Below are 18,077 nucleotides of genomic sequence, written 5' to 3' on the forward strand. Positions count from 1 at the left end.
ACCTCATTAGCATATGCCACATGCCCCCTCTAGTAGATTTGTATGTGGTGCCAAACCTCATGCCCAGTAGACCAGGGCTACCCAGATGGGCAACAATGGACATCTATGAATTGGGACAGACTTGTACAGCATGCAAAGCAGCTTGTACATCATTGTGTACTTGGCAATTTGACTAGGATTTCCAGCCATACGCTTACTCAACCACCATTTTGTCAAAGCCCATTCAGTCAAGATCTGTACACCAAAATATCAACTAAATGATATTGATGTAAAAGTTTGCTGACCTCATCAATAGGTAGACCGATGATACCTCTTCAATGGCTGTGCACTGAAGCTTTGATGTTTGCAGTGCTTAAGAGAATTAACATAGTAAGTGAACCAGGTTTCCCCTTCCACTTATTTCATATCTAGTAAACAATAGCACTGCTGCATCCATCTTTTCCTTTATTTTTGTCTTATTGTTCTGCTCAAGGAGTTCCACTAGCTGAGCACCTCAGAAACCTTGCTCATTTGGACACTCCACAGTTTCACATACTTCCTATAAGAGCAAACATTGCAACATCTCTCATACAGCTATTGCTTGATCTCAACTGATCAAGAACATGCTATTCATACAATCCACATGCAAACATTAAAATAAGGGCTTTTTGCATGTGAGCAAGCCCTCTTGTACCACCATGCTGTAGACAAGTCACCCAAACCCACAAACTTACAGATGTGCTAACTCCACTGCTGTACAATAGTAGGAAAAACAAGAATAAACCAGTAAAATGCAAACAGCAATCTTGCACTGGCTAAGTATGTAGCCTTTGGTCCACAATAAAATATAACTTTGACACATTGCATTCTGTCAGTTGGACCGCAACCATCTGATCCTTGATCACAAGTAGGGGAACTGCTCATCAGCTATTTCAACAAACTAATATTGCCACACAGAAGAATTCATACTTGTTAAGGCAAAGGTTTTCTCTTCTTTGAATATCATTAAGGCTCCATTCTCTGAAGTCCAGCTCTACTACTGATACAGCATGGGTTTTGTTCTCAGATTCCTGCACCTTATTTTGTAGGCACAGGACAGACATATACACTGCTAGCTGACCCATTTTCATATTAAATAAGGAAAGATCTGGATGAGTGGTGTTAAGTAATGAAGACTGTGTATGTTATGTGCATTTTATATGTAAGTGTATGTTAGTAAAGTACAGTTGTGTAAGGAAACTTATAATAGTAGATGATCACTGCAGTAGTCTTAGCTATATGGGTTGCATCCTGTCCAGAATATAAGAGCTGGACAGCTTCCAAAACTAATGGCACATTCCACACACCCAAACTGTTATGAAAGTTGAGCAGAGCTGAATAAAATCCATGGTTTGATCACCAAGCCCTTCAGAGCTTTCATACCAACTGACAGACTGAGGAAAAACACACAAGCTTCACCCTGGCAAAAATATACATATAAAAATAAGCAGGATGGAGGGATAGCAATTACTGCAGTAGGGATCATTTGAACACGTATTAGTACGGTAAGTTTACTTACACAGCTGTGCTAGTTCATCATTTTACCACTGCAGCAGTAGCCTTACCTACATGGATAGACAACCACAGCTTATATGACTAACAGGAGGAAGGACGAGGGTCTAGGACCCCAAGGAGAATGGTCCTAGCAAAGACTGATCTATTCCAGAAAAAGAAATCTAGTTAGTAGCACTCTGTGAAGGTATGTGCCTCTAGAATACTTCCAAAATCCACCCCTTTTCCAAAAGTCACAGATGAAGCCAAGGCCCTGGTACAGTATGCTTTGACTTGGCTTGGAATTGCCTTGTTGCAGTGGGTTTAAGAAAAAGAAATACCATGAGACAATCATTTGTAGATAGTTTGCTTTGACAAAGGTTGTCTTTTTTTTCTTATCTTCATAAAAATGTATAACTGGTTATAGTTTCTGAAGAATTTAGTTCTGTCAAGATAATACTGGAGTTGTCTGTGGACATTCAGAGCACAAATAATCCTTTCTCCCTCATTTTTAGGTTCTAGAAAGAAGAAAAAGACAGGGAAATGGCTAGCTTAGCTCTACGTAACCTCAGATACCACTTTAGGCATAGATGGATGATTCATTCTCAAAGAAACCCTATATTTGTGTAAAATGAGATAAGGCTGACTCGCCTTAAGACCTTGCAACTCAGACAGCCTTCTTCAGATGTCAGAGCACTCTTCTTGTAGAAGTCAGAGCTATCAAAAAAGTTGTTTTACATGTTATTAGGCACAAAGCAGCCTGATGGGCTGGTTGAAATGGAACCAGAGTTATTTTTTCCAAAATAAAGTTGAGACCCCAAGGAGGAGCCACCTGTTTTCTAAGTAGCCTGATAAAGTTATAAAGGTGGATGCGAAACTTTTAATAAATTTGGAAAAGGAAGCCTGAAAAATGTAAGTAACCCCTTAAATTAGTTTATCCATCTCATCAAAGTCTTTCATGATGAGAGCACTAGCAGTCCAAACATCACCTCTCTGCCTAAAGAAGAGTTCAAAATTTCAGCTTCATCATCCTCAGGTAGATTTTCTTTGTGCAGCCAAGCAAACCTCAACAGTTCTAGTAACAACTGGTCTGGGCGAGGCATCAGTGGAATCATAAGCAGGCTTCAAACAGTGTTTAGCTACTCAAGACATAAAAGCAATAAAATTATTCATAGTTTCTTCAGAGGAAGAAAAAAGTGGTTATAATGTTCTCCATATTCTCAAATAATGTTAAGCATAAACTTTAACACATGAGCTTGACAATTAGTAATTCTAAAAATTAGAGTAGCATAAATACATACTTTTTTCCCCAAATCTACCAGAAGCTTTCTCATCTTTATCAGTTCGAGAGGACTTGGCATTTATTAGATGTTTAGCAGCAACAAGAATTACTAAAGTCACTGCAATGTCAGATTTGGGACTGGAAAATAAAAACTTGCATGACTGAAGAACTTTATATAATCTATATGCTTAGGGGTCAGCAGGCTGTCTTGTCAGGCAAGTTACAGGCTGCAACATCCACCAATGCTGGAAGAACAGGAGAAACATGAACAGGTTCAGGATTCCAGTCTCAATAAATCATAATATTTCTTCAAGAACAGTGGAATATCATTATGGTCTCACTGAAACAATTGGTTCACTCTAAATATGGTTTCAGGAATAGAAAATTCTTTTAAGGGACTATCAGAAGAAATACTCTTTCTCAGAATCAGAATCAGTTAACCTAAGGAGAGAAACTAGAAGTTTTCCCCTTACAATCATCTTCTTGTTCAACATACTTTGAATCTCCAAAGAAATATACAACTTTTGCTTTTTTATCTTACAAGTAACATCAAAAACTGAAGGGGCAAAAGCCTAATCTAAGCCCTAAGCTATACCCAACAAATCACTCACATCCAAAGTAACAATGATAATGAAGGATAAATGTTTAAAATTTTTGCTTCTTTTTGACAGGAATCTAATTAAAAGCAAACCGACTTCTGTCAGAAAAATCATCCCTGGGGACAAGCATCCCAGTCTGGCTAGGCAGAGAAACATCCCCTGTCTCCCTTCCTCCAAGAATGACGAGTGCATTCCAACAACTGCAGAAGACATGTATAACTCTCGCATTACGGTGACTGAAGGCAGTAAAACAGAGGGAGCCAAGGGAAAAAGAAGAATGGTCTGTGGAATCAGAAATGGCCACGGTAGAGTCAGTCCAGCTGCAGCTAAGTCAAATTAGTAGCTTGTTGTGGAGGCAAAGATTGTTTGGAATTTTTTTTCTTTGTGGCTGGGGAGGAAATTCCAGAAAATGAGCCAACGGTAGAGTTGTTTCCAGTAGCTTTAAACATGTAAAAGCAAGCCCTGTGAATCTGCACTTTGGTTTGCCATGTACATGAACTACACAAAAAGGCAAACACACAAACTAAGAATCAAAAGCACCAAAGGCTTAGCAGATTACTTGAAACAAACAATTTATTGAGTTAGCGCTTTCGGAAACAAACTGTGTTTTCCTTCTTCAGACAAGGTACTACCATTTTACAGAGCTTATAAATAACGCATACAATGCCAATTAACTGATTGTTAAAACTAATTGAATAGTTTTAAAATGACAGATGCAATTCAGTAGATTTTACCAAGCCAAAGGAATACACCTTAGGCAAATACACTTGTCACAGAGTCCTAACTAACAATTCAACCAACATGTAAAAAAATGATGCTGTGTATAAATGTTAAAAAACACTTACTAAAATTGTTGTTAAACAAATCCAATAAAAAATAGTTATTAGACCATTAAAAACAAATCTTCCATGGCACTAATACTTTAACTAAACTGAAGGCTCACATGTAAAGTCAGTAAAACTATTATCTGTTTAAAGCCAACTTCTTTAGAAAACATTTTATAGAGACCATTTTGTTTAAACCTGGGGGTAAGTAAGCAGCAGTAGAAATTTGCCATTTGAGTTCATCAATTTCCAGATTAATCTGCCAAGGCCCTCCTCTAATGTCTGTTTTAATTTGTTTAAAACAGAGCCATTTTAGTGACAAAACAGCTTTGCAAGTAATAAGATATATTACAAACTCATCTGCCCCCCTCCCCCCATGAAGGTATCTGTTTATATACATGAATGTATACATTACGTTGTGGTTCTTATTATAATCATGAACAAAACAAATCCTCAAATCATGTCATACACACTGAAATGAATGCTTTTACAGTACCTTCACAAGAAGAAAGATGGAAGATGAAGAGTCAAAGGCACCATTATAGAGGGTGATAACTGTGGAACGTCGACTTCCGTACAGATTGCCTATCTGCAAGAAATACGAAGAAAAATGTATTGCCTGAAATTATATTCCATTCTATTGCAGATACTGTGGTTTAGGACTGTTATACAATGCTTCAAGGATATACATACACACAGTGGAATTCATAGATAAAGCGATTCATAGTCATGCCCACTAATTGTAGCAGTACATCTAATTAAAAGAGAATATGCGCGAGTATGAATCATTCAAATGAGCATCAAGAACAGCAGCTCAGTTACACAACCTACCAGCTGGTGGTACATGGTTAATGCAGGCATCTAGGAGCAAACTTCATACAATCTCACACTCCCCCCTCACTGCAGACACACAAATAGAAACACACACATGCATGCATGTACATTCATGCACATGCAACTTAGATACTGCACTTATCTCCTGGACATGGGCAGTCATCACTGAATGCAATCTTGAGTATTGACTAGCATTTTGTTGGTATTACATTGGGATGAAACAGCTAGGCTTAAAGTGATCCACAGGGTGACAGCCTAGTGATCTCCTATGATTTTATGATTATCCAAGACCCAAACTGCTATGAGACAGGGAAGGCTAACAGAGCCACTTTAGAGTATAGTCTATTCTAATTATCCTTCTCTGTCCAAGACTAGAAGCTACACGCAAGCACATGGCCATACACCTTGGAAAGATACTCAGATATTCATATGCACACACACACATACTTGCATAGCCTGTCACACACACGCACTTGGCCACACTACTTTTCTGGACTGGCAATCTGGGAAGGGTGAAGCTGCCCTGCTGTTTCACCCTACCTAGATTCTTTCCATGTGAAATGCACAGGCCATGCAGAGCTGTATAAGCTTGCACTTTTTCTGTATTGCTTTGATGGAAACTGCCATTCTAGACTATTTGTTTTCAAAGCAGTGCACTGAAATGCTAATAGACCTCATTAGCATATGCCACATGCCCCCTCTAGTAGATTTGTATGTGGTGCCAAACCTCATGGTGCCCAGTAGACCAGGGCTACCCAGATGGGCAACAATGGACATCTATGAATTGGGACAGACTTGTACAGCATGCAAAGCAGCTTGTGCATCATTATGTACTTGGCAATTTGACTAGGATTTCCAGCCATACGCTTACTGAACCACCATTTTGTCAAAGCCCATTCAGTCAAGATCTTTACACCAAAATATCAACTAAATGATATTGATGTAAAAGTTTGCCGACCTCATCAATAGGTAGAGTGATGATACCTCTTCAATGGCTGTGCACTGAAGCTCTGATGTTTGCAGTGCTTAAGAGAATTAACATAGTAAGTGAACCAGGTTTCCCCTTCCACTTATTTCATATCTAGTAAACAATAGCACTGCTGCATCCATCTTTTCCTTTATTTTTGTCTTACTGTTCTGCTCAAGGAGTTCCACTAGCTGACCACCTCAGAAACCTTGCTCATTTGGACACTCCACAGTTTCACATACTTCCTATAAGAGCAAACATTGCAACATCTCTCATACAGCTATTGCTTGATCTCAACTGATCAAGAACATGCTATTCATACAATCCACATGCAAACATTAAAATAAGGGCTTTTTGCATGTGAGCAAGCCCTCTTGTACCACCATGCTGTAGACAAGTCACCCAAACCCACAAACTTACAGATGTGCTAACTCCACTGCTGTACAAAAGTGGGAAAAACAAGAATAAAACAGTAAAATGCAAACAGCAATCTTGCACTGGCTAAGTATGTAGCCTTTGGTCCACAATAAAATATAACTTTGACACACTGCATTCTGTCAGTTGGACTGCAACCATCTGATCCTTGATCACAAGTAGGGGAACTGCTCATCAGCTATTTCAACAAACTAATATTGCCACACAGAAGAATTCATACTTGTTAAGGCAAAGGTTTTCTCTTCTTTGAATATCATTAAGGCTCCATTCTCTGAAGTGCAGCACTACTACTGATACAGCATGGGTTTTGTTCTCAGATTCCTGCACCTTATTTTGCAGGCACAGGACAGACATATACGCTGCTAGCTGACCCATTTTCATATTAAATAAGGAAAGATCTGGATGAGTGGTGTTAAGTAATGAAGACTGTGTATGTTATGTGCATTTTATATGTAAGTGTATGTTAGTAAAGTACAGTTGTGTAAGGAAACTTATAATAGTAGATGATCACTGCAGTAGTCTTCGCTATATGGGTTGCATCCTGTCCAGAATATAAGAGCTGGACAGCTTCCAAAACTAATGGCACATTCCACACACCCAAACTGTTATGAAAGTTGAGCAGAGCTGAATAAAATCCATGGTTTGATCACCAAGCCCTTCAGAGCTTTCATACCAACTGACAGACTGAGGAAAAACACACAAGCTTCACCCTGGCAAAAATACACATATAAAAATAAGCAGGATGGAGGGACAGTGATTACTGCAGCAGGGATCATTTGAACACGTATTAGTACGGTAAGTTTACTTACACAGCTGTGCTAGTTCATCATTTGACCACTGCAGCAGTAGCCTTACCTACATGGACAGACAACCACATCTTATATGACCAACAGGAGGAAGGACGAGGGTCTAGGACCCCAAGGAGAATGGTCCTAGCAAAGACTGATCTATTCCAGAAAAAGAAATCTAGTTAGTAGCACTCTGTGAAGGTATGTGCAGAAGAATACGTTGTTGCTTCTAGAATACTTCCAGAATCCACCCCTTTTCCAAAAGTCACAGATGAAGCCAAGGCCCTGGTACAGTATGCTTTGACTTGGCTTGGAATTGCCTTGTTGCAGTGGGTTTAAGAAAAAGAAATACCATGAGACAATCATTTGTAGATAGTTTGCTTTGACAAAGGTTGTCTTTTTTTTCTTATCTTCATAAAAATGTATAACTTGTTATAGTTTCTGAAGAATTTAGTTCTGTCAAGATAATACTGGAGTTGTCTGTGGACATTCAGAGCACAAATAATCCTTTCTCCCTCATTTTTAGGTTCTAGAAAGAAGAAAAAGACAGGGAAATGGATAGCTTAGCTCTACGTAAACCTCAGATACCACTTTAGGCATAGATGGATGATTCATTCTCAAAGAAACCCTATATTTGTATAAAATGAGATAAGGCTGACTCGCCTTAAGACCTTGCAACTCAGATAGCCTTTTTCAGATGTCAGAGCACTCTTCTTGTAGAAGTCAGAGCTATCAAAAAAGTTGTTTTACATGTTATTAGCCACAAAGCAGCCTGATGGGCTGGTTGAAATGGAACCAGAGTTATTTTTTCCAAAATAAAGTTGAGACCCCAAGGAGGAGCCACCTGTTTTCTAAGTAGCCTGATAAAGTTATAAAGGTAGATGCAAAACTTTTAATAAATTTGGAAAAGGAAGCCTGAAAAATGTAAGTAACCCCTTAAATTAGTTTATCCATCTCATCAAAGTCTTTCAGGATGAGAGCACTAGCAGTCCAAACATCACCTCTCTGCCTAAAGAAGAGTTCAAAATTTTAGCTTCATCATCCTCAGGTAGATTTTGTTTGCGCAGCCAAGCACACCTCAACAGTTCTAGTAACAACTGGTCTGGGCGAGGCATCAGCGGAATCATAAGCTGGCTTCAAACAGTGTTTAGCTACTCAAGACATAAAAGCAATAAAATTATTCATAGTTTCTTCAGAGGAGGAAAAAAGTGGTTATAATGTTCTCCATATTCTCAAATAATGTTAAGCATAAACTTTAACACATGAGCTTGACAATTAGTAATTCTAAAAATTAGAGTAGCATAAATGCATACTTTTTCCCCCAAATCTACCAGAAGCTTTCTCATCTTTATCAGTTCGAGAGGACTTGGCATTTATTAGATGTTTAGCAGCAACAAGAATTACTAAAGTCACTGCAATGTCAGATTTGGGACTGGAAAATAAAAACTTGCATGACTGAAGAACTTTATATAATCTATATGCTTTCTTAGGGGTCAGCAGGCTGTCTTGTCAGGCAAGTTACAGGCTGCAACATCCACCAATGCTGGAAGAACAGGAGAAACATGAACAGGTTCAGGATTCCAGTCTCAATAAATCATAATATTTCTTCAAGAACAGTGGAATATCATTATGTTCTCACTGAAACAATTGGTTCACTCTAAATATGGTTTCAGGAAAAGAAAATTCTTTTAAGGGACTATCAGAAGAAATACTCTTTCTCAGAATCAGAATCAGTTAACCTAAGGAGAGAAACTAGAAGTTTTCCCCTTACAATCATCTTCTTGTTCAACATACTTTGAATCTCCAAAGAAATATACAACTTTTGCTTTTTTATCTTACAAGTAACATCAAAAACTGAAGGGGCAAAAGCCTAATCTAAGCCCTAAGCTATACACAACAAATCACTCACATCCAAAGTAACAATGATGATGGAGGATAAATGTTTAAAATTTTTGCTTCTTTTTGACAGGAATCTAATTAAAAGCAAACCGACTTCTGTCAGAAAAATCATCCCTGGGGACAAGCATCCCAGTCTGGCTAGGCAGAGAAACATCCCCTGTCTCCCTTCCTCCAAGAATGACGAGTGCATTCCAACAACTGCAGAAGACATGTATAACTCTCGCACATGGTGACTGAAGGCAGTAAAACAGAGGGAGCCAAGGGAAAAAAGAAGAATGGTCTGTGGAATCAGAAATGGCCACGGTAGAGTCGTCCAGCTGCAGCTAAGTCAAATTAGTAGCTTGTTGTGGAGGCAAAGATTGTTTGGAATTTTTTTTCTTTGTGGCTGGAAGAAGGAAGGACCAAGGAACCAGTAGGCTGTTCCCATAGTTAAGCTGAAAATGATGCCTGAAATCTAGTTAAGACTGTTAGCAAAAGTATTGTTTTTCCACAAAAAAAAAAAACACAGTGGAGACACTTTAAACATGTATTCTAGCCCATAACAGTAATTTAACACAAGTTTTACTCAAGAAAACAAATAAAAACTTAGTTTAACACTAAAGTAAAAAGTGAATACAAGTCACATGACAGTGCATAAAAACACTTTTTATTTTTATGACTGAGATAGACAAAAGTGGACGCTTCCCCACCAAGGGAACTCATCTGTCCAGCTGACCATTAATCCATGAAAGCCTGAAAGAGCTACACTCTTCTTCTGCAGGAAAGGTCTACATGGCTTGGCACCCAAACAGTTGATTTTACTCAGCTCTGCTCAAGCGGATAGTGGTTTTGGTGCATGGAAGGTGCCATTAAGTTCTGGAAACTGGCTGGCTGTTATATCCTGAGCAGGACATAACACATATAGCTAAAGCTATGCAGCAGTGATCAAAAGATAAACACCTTAAATTCTTGTGAGAATGGAATATCCATCAAACAGGCTGACTGGAAGAAATAATGTGGAATATAAATATTCAACACTGTCATGATGCAACTTACGCCTGAATGCAGAATTTTGAGATTAAGTATTAATTACTACTTTCTCTGCCTTTAGGACTACAGTCTTTTCTACAAGTCAGGAAAAACTAACACATGCCTTAGTTTCATGCAATCGAAAAAAATCCACTCTTAAATCAGTCAAAGTGAAGAGTGATGTTCTGCTATCATCCCTAATTCCTAGTAATGACTATCAGTCCAAGATCCTGCAACATTTCACATGAGTTCAGGGCTCCTTTAAATAGACTCTTTCTATAGGGAGCAGACCTATTCACTGATAGACTGGGCTAACAAGTTAGTGATACACATGGACAAGTCAAAACAATAGTAGTAGGAGGGAATGGATTGATATACATGAGTGTTCGGATACACGTCTGTCTCCAAAGTAATGACTATCCGAAGAGGCAAAATGCAAAATAAAATAATGCATGGTACTTCGCATCAAAAAATAGGGTTACACATGACACTAGTGATGTCTACTCAGTAAAGCAATTGAGAGTAGATCCAACCATTTTCTCACCTGGATATTAGTAATAAGAAACAGGATCCCACCAATCGAGAGTAAGGACAGAGCTGGGTACAGCAGGACAGCAAATTCTAGAACAGAAAGATAAAAAGGAAAGTGAAAGTATACAACACTTTACTTAACAAGAGGGGGTACAGGTTTTGTGAGACTGTTCAACACATCCAGTCTTCAGACATTGTTTCTGCTCACCAACATCAGTTATATTTACAAGCAGTCGAATGTCCTTCTTTGCCTGATGCTTAGGTTTGTATTCTGCTGTGGCTTTACCAGCATAAACAAATGCAAATTCCATATAAATATGACATTACAGGCATCACATTCGATTCTTGTGTCAGATGCTCTAACTTGAAACTGATGGCAACAGAACAACAAAAAATAATTTGAATAACTATAGCACTAATCCACATAAGAACTATACTTTAACCTACTAACGTACCTACCTTTACTATACCACACGCAAACGAAGAATGCTGGGCAGGTATCCACACTGCTACAGAATTCCCTTCTTAGACCTTTGCCATTATGGAGCGGTCCCAAGTATGTCTGTACTATTGTTTTTTGGTGAAGATTCTTGTAGCACTATTCATAACATTTGGGTAGAATCCAATGCGGCTGTAAGAGCAGTGCAGTCTCATTCAGTTCGTCTAGCTGCATTTGGTTGAAATATTGCTTTGCTGTATTACATTGAAGTTGATTTCATTAATGTATGCAGATGACTGACCCTATGCAGCTAGATTTGCTGCTAGTAAGTGAATCAAACTGTTCCATTCACTTACACTGCTAATGAATTACATGACATCTTTTCCCCAAAAACACAGACGTTTTAAGAGAATTTGCTCTTTTTCCCACTCCTGTGCAGTCTTTGGAGTTGACATACTTAAAGTATAACACATGAATGGGGGTGTGGACGTCCTGCTTCCCCTGCATAAATACTGCATTGTTTTTATTTTGTTACAGATTCAATATACTGAGTAGCCATGACTGAGTCGGAAGTTCCTTTTGTTATACTGAATATTTAAGTCACATTGAGTATTCAGTATATATTGGACTAGTCAAGGGGGAAAGCAGACAAACAGGACTAAAACTGCAATCTTGTATTCTGTCGTTACTTTTAGACCAGCCATTTACCTTGTACTGCTTAATATTCCTTTGTACAAACTGAATTTTCACAGATTTCTTGTGCTGTCAAATTTATAAAACAAGGAGTGGTCTTAGAGAAGTGTGTTTTGGTAGTGCCATAATTTTTTTTTTTTATCTTTATCATAAGACAAACAATGCAGCTAGCAAACCACTTGGACAAGGACTGTTTAGTCACAAGTAAATCTGTTTTCCTTTTCATGAAGAAACAAGAGATGATCAGAATGACGCCTTTGGACCTTCCAAATATATCTGAGCTGCCCTTGTAAATTTAAGGTTTGTTGTTCAATTGGACGCAGTGGGAACATGTCTCTTACCTCTATAAATGATGCACCCCCTCACAAGGACCTGCTCTCCTGACAGTCACCTCTATGCAGTCTCTGGTCTTCAATGAGGATTGCAGCATTCAGTGCACCCTGTTCATGCATACCCAGCCTTCTGCCTGAGAGGGGTAAGCAGACATTGCCTTCTTACTCCTGTCCTTCCTCTCTCCAGCTCATTAAATTCTTGGATAGTGATTTGAAACTGGAACGTCTAGGTCATAGGGCTTCAATCCTCTATGCCATGGAACTGGATATTATGTGAATGACATACATGCTACATATGTTCTGTCATGCAGTACAAGTGCAGCAAACTGAGTTTTGGGTAAACTATCTTCTGAAATACGGACATTCACTATCTATCCTGGTACTTTTGTTTGTTGATGTAAACACCAAAATGGAGAATTCCTGAGATTTAAACTCAGAATCAAGCTTATTCAGGTTATCAATATAAATGAACTTTGAGAATATTTTTGATTTTTTTCTGAAACAATTTTTGCTCTTTATTATATGTTAAAAATCAGATCATCAGATCAGTATAACAGGGAAACCAAACACACAGCAATAACCAACCTTTAAGAAAAGCACAGTTTGTCTCTTCAAGAATACATTAGTGTAAGTCTAAATTTTACTGCCTCTATGGGGTCGCAATCTAGTAAGTTGAGGGAACACAAGTAAAACCAAACTCTAGGAGATGGAATAGGTAATCTACCTTGGGACTATTTAGCAAGAAATCTTGTAACAAAAAAAATCTAGCTTTCATAAGACACACAACAATTAATAATGGTGACAAGTGTCCAGGGAGACCATTTGTTCCCAAATTGCCTAAGCTTCCACCAGCTTTAAGAACCATTTCCAGTTTGACCAGCACTATGAAGACTGTGTGTGTGTGTGTGTGTGTGTGTGTGTGTGTGTGTGTGTGTGTCTGTACACTGGGGTGATAGTATGTTCAATTTCTTAGTTACTAACATTAACAAACTAAACAATGTCCCCCTTGTGATTTGCCAAGTGTCCATTCTTGTCCTACCATTAAAGAAATAATACTATACCAATGAACATTTCCAGTGCAAATTTTAATACCCAACTGTTGCATATCCACTGTAAAATGGAATTAAATTTAAACATTTTCAAAAAATATGCTACCAGTCAACCATAACCTCATCCATACATCTCCAACACCTCAAGGGCATGCTGGGACGCATTTTACCATGTCTAGCAAGAGCAAAACGAAAGTTATGTATTCGTCTGTGTTGTCCGTTTATGCCCTTCCTCAATGTATGGGTCTTGAATCTGACCTTAGATCTGGGCTTGGCCATCCTCAAGCTTTGGATGAGGCACTCAGGCTCCTCTCCTACCCATAACCCTTGTGCAAGGAATGAGCTACCATAGATCCAATTTGCCTGCTAATAAGAAAAGGAATTTTTAAAATAGTATTCTATCAGCAGATGAAATTTGGGTAACGTTGGCACTAGGCGGCCAAAAAGGAGAAAAACACAACCTTCAGGAGACAAGGAAAGGTCAGCTAGAACGATCTCAGAATGAAAAAATTATAAGAGAAAATATGGAGGGAGATGGTGGGGAGTAGTTGAAGGAGGACAGAAACGGACAACAGACGACACAGACCTATCACTATGGTGAGTACATAACTCTCATATTTGATGTTGTCTTTTCTGTATGTTCCTCAACATATGGAACAGAGTCCCCAACTACTTTTTTACTTGGAAGGCCTTATGGTAGGATATTCTGGAGCACTGCCAAATCAAAAGATGCTCTAGATCTGGACTGCATATCTAATTTATGGTGTGAAATGAAAGTATACCCCTTGGACCAGGTAGCTGCAGCACATATGTCATCAATTGGAAAATTAGAGAAGAAAGCTGTAGAAGAAGCCACAGATCAGGAGGAATGGGCTTTTGCAGGTTAAGGGAGTGGCACCCCTCTTTCTTGATAAATGAAAGAAATGCACTGCGACAGCAAGTGGAAAAGAGTGACTTTGGACACCAATTTTCCTAGTTTTGTCAAAGAAAAGGAGACAAATAACTGATCCATTTTCCTGAAAGGTTTCATCCTACATAGATAAAAATGCCACTGATGATGGACATTAAGTTAAGTGCAAGGTATATCCACCTTTATTCAACAACTTTGAATTGAAAACTGTCAGATTAATGGACTGATTTATGGATAATTCAGAAGCCACATTAGGCAGGGTAGTTCTTAAAGGCACTCTGTCCTTGTGAAAAAATCAAGTTCTGAAGATAGGGCTTGTAGCTCAGAAATTGTCCTGGCAGAAGGAACAGCCACCAGAAATAGTCTTCCATGTTAACAATTTTAAATCAGCTTTATCACATGAAGAACCTGGGCAGTGGCACTAAAATGATGCAGGCTGCCACAGAGCCTATAAGATGAAGAATTAGTCTCACTGATGGCTCCTGGTGAGACAGAGCTTCTTTGGCTTGGTGATGAACGGATGTGATTCTTGATTAAGGAAGTTTTGCAATTTGAAGTCGTTTGTCCAAGAATGCTCTGATGAATTCCAGAGACTGGAATGCTTGAAACTTGGACTTTTCAAGATTTACTGTATTCCCAAAGTCTAAACACAGTTGAAGTAAGGAGTCTGTAGCCTGAACTAGTATATTCCTCGAAGGGGTGGTGAGTCAATTATCCAAATACAGAAATATCGAGAAACCTTGCAGTCATAGATGAGCTGCCACTACTGCTATACACTTGGTAAACACCAGGGCGGCCATGGTGATGGCAAACGGCAGAGCTCTGAATTGATAATGTCTGGTTCACAGCTGAAAGTGAAGGTACTTCCTGGAGCAACTGTCCATCTTTAAGCGGCAGTACACATTCTGTAGATCTATCTAACACATCTACTCATTTTTCCTCAGTAGAGAAAGAACGGACTGAGCCATAACCATCCAGAATTTTGTTCTTTTCACAAACTTGTTTAAGTGACTCAAGTCCAGAAGTGGCCTAAGATCCCCCTTTTTCTTGGGCATTAAAAAAAATCTTGAGTAAATTCTAGATTCTAGCTGGTCTGGAGGGTAGCCTTGAATGACTCAATTGCTTAGAATCTCCCTTAACTCTGAAATGACTTCTTCCTTTTGTGAGGGTGATACACTGGGATATGAAAAGGGATGATATAATCTCTGTTTATGATCCTCTGCACCAATTTGTTTAAGTGATGGGTGTCCAGGTTTCTGGATGCAGGGATAAGTGTTCCCATACTGCCTCCAGAGTGGGACATTTGGGCAACCACTTAGAAGCATTAGAAAGATTTCTCCGAGAAGGGACCCCTGAAGCCTTGGTTTTTTGGACCACCTCTGCCCTTGGGCAATATCCATTATAAGATTTTCTCCTTCTGCCTTGGGAAGCTCTTTCTCAGGCATGTCAGATGCAAATCCTTGGGAGTTATGAAACCACATTTTCTTTCCTCCATTTGGGTTTCTGGAGAAGATACTTTGAGGGGTACAGAATTTGATCCCTATGGTAGATAGGAATTTGCCATTATTCCCACTTTTAGAAGCAGCTTGAACCACACAAGGTTGATCCATCATATGGGGCATTGACAGAAAATGTCTTGAAATGCTCTGTAAAATCACATAGCTGCATCCAGACATGTCTTCTTATGGAAATGCCCATGCTAGCTGATTTGTCTAAATCACAGTCAAGGTCCCTGGGAGAGAATTGGAAATTTATCTACTCAAATCACGCTGGAATTGACTAAAAGTGTGCCAGCTAATTAAGCACTCTCACCAAAAAGGTAGATGAGGTGTAGACTTACTTCCTAAACCTGTCCAATGCTTTCTTGCTTTCTTCTGTGAGCTCCTTCTTGGTAGCTGCTGCCACTACCATGTAATCTACATGGGAACCCTTGCTCCAATGGGATCAGTCTTTACGTGCAACTAAAAACTTTTATCAGGCTTCTTGGGGATAGGTTCAACCATGCTGAGTTCCTTCCATGCTCAGGAGATAAGGTCAACAATCTCATCAGCTGGGAGACTACCCAAGTGGTAGATGGGCCAGAACCAAAGGCCTCAAGAAAAGCTGATTCCTCTGGACAAAGTGCTTGGGAGGACCAACTTCCTTTCTAAGAAGTTTGAGAATCTTTGAAAAAGATGGCTTCAAGGGGGGATCAGGGAGAACCTTCTCCCTAATCAAAATCAGTGTCAGTGGTTGGGAATTCCTTGGGGGAATCCAAGTGTCTGCTTTTACACTTGTGCTTCCTGTGAACCTCTTCTAGAGGTTGTTCACTGGAGGACTCAGAAACAGCTATCTCTCTCTTGGGAGAATAAGCTTGAGGGTCTCAAGAACTAGTCGTCCTGAGAGGACTGGGACAGTAGACTGCGGAGCCTGGGGAAATCCAAAGGGGGAGGATTGGATACAGATCCAAAAGTAAAGACCTCTCTAAGAAGACAGAGTAGTCTCTCAAAAGCTTGAGCTTGACACTGTTCTGGGGAGCATTGCTGTTGGAGCCAAGATTCTCAAAGGGAGCTCAACCTGAAAGTCATTCAGCTAGGATCTGAGGCTGACACCAGAATTGAACTATCAAGCTCCTGTCGGACTTGACTCTGACATGCCAGCTCTGACATTCCAATAGCTATGACAAAGTCATTGCCAACTTTGTCAGAGAATTCACCGATTTTCTGTGAACCTCCTCTAGGGGTTGTTCAGGGAAGGACTTGCAAACAGACATCTCTCCTGGAAGAATAGGCTTGAGGTGGTCAAAAACTGGCTGTCCCAATAGGACCAGGAGAGCAGGCTGTGGACCCTGGGAAAACCGATGGGGAGGACTGAATGCAGCTCCAAAAGGGAAGATCTCTCTTTAGGATGAGACAGTACCCTCTTGAAAGCCTCGGATATTGAGCTTGACACAGTTTCAGGGAGGGTCACTTATGGAGCCAAGACTTTCAAAGGTAGCTCAATCTAGAAGCCATTTAGCTAGTACCTGAGGCTGTCACCAGAGCCAAACTAACAATTGCAGATGACCCTAGAAAGACCTCAGATCTGATCCCATCCTATGGGAGTTAGTGCTAATAGTTCGGCTCTGAGACTTTGATGGCTCTGACAGACTCACAGCTGACTTTGTTAGTCAAAGTAGTCGAGGAAGTATGAAGCCTTGCCTCTGATGAAAATCTATCCTGGGCAAGAGTTGGTTTCAGGGGTCAGCTCCAAGTGGTCAGTTCACAAAAGGAGCGATTAGTGAGAGATGGGAAGAAATAAATCTACCATTTCGGATGGTAGCCAGGAGTACCCTGAAATGGATCTGGTTGTGAAGGAAATACCTCACCATCCTGTCCACATTTGAACTGTTGAGACTACGAGAAGCTCTAGCTGATTTCAGAGATTAAGCAGAAGAAAGAGGTCTCAAAGGATAACACGGCCTATCCTGCAGAATGGAGACCAGAGCCTGGGGGAGATGGGATCTGAGGAAAATATGGGTGGAGTCACAGATCTGATAACTACTGAATCCTAAAAGAGCATTGGCTCCAAATGTCTGTGGGTCTTAGCTAGGAGAGCCGATGGGTGCGCCGGACATGAGAAACTCTTTCATGAAGATTTTGATTTTTCAAAATCCTTTTCTTTATCATTTTCTTTCTCATTTTTCCTTTACTGAGTGTTTAGACTTGTCTGATTTCTTAGATGATGATGAAGGAAGAATGGAAAAAGAAACAGCTGCACATGTCCCTGATGCTGAAGAGAACTTCTGCCCTATATTGGTCTAAATGAAACCCTTTAAAAGCAAAATTTTCCATCTCTCCATGATGGCTTGTTGGCCAAAAGCCTTGGAAATGGCATAAGTAATGCCAAGAGGAGAATGCCCCAGACAATACAAACTCTTCTCACATGAATTTGAAACTTTGTGTGAACAGGCCACACATTTTTTTAAAAAAACTGGAAGACTTTTCAGCCATCCCTCCA

General features: G+C 39.6%; 1 protein-coding gene across 1 annotated transcript in view; it reads right to left on the minus strand.

Moving 5' to 3' along the window:
- Positions 1 to 18,077, minus strand: part of SLC43A3 (solute carrier family 43 member 3) — a 918,925-nt gene that overhangs the window by 238,949 nt on the left and 661,899 nt on the right. The window contains exons 6-7 of the mRNA XM_044084126.1: positions 10,690 to 10,766; positions 4,711 to 4,803 (exon numbers count right to left, since the gene is read on the minus strand). Coding sequence (XP_043940061.1) covers positions 4,711 to 4,803; positions 10,690 to 10,766 — 170 coding nt within the window. The remainder of the gene's footprint in view (positions 1 to 4,710; positions 4,804 to 10,689; positions 10,767 to 18,077) is intronic.

Source organism: Protopterus annectens, chromosome 9.part0 (genome assembly GCF_019279795.1).
Source record: "Protopterus annectens isolate FY-2018-M chromosome 9.part0, PAN1.0, whole genome shotgun sequence".
Taxonomy (NCBI): domain Eukaryota; kingdom Metazoa; phylum Chordata; order Ceratodontiformes; family Protopteridae; genus Protopterus; species Protopterus annectens.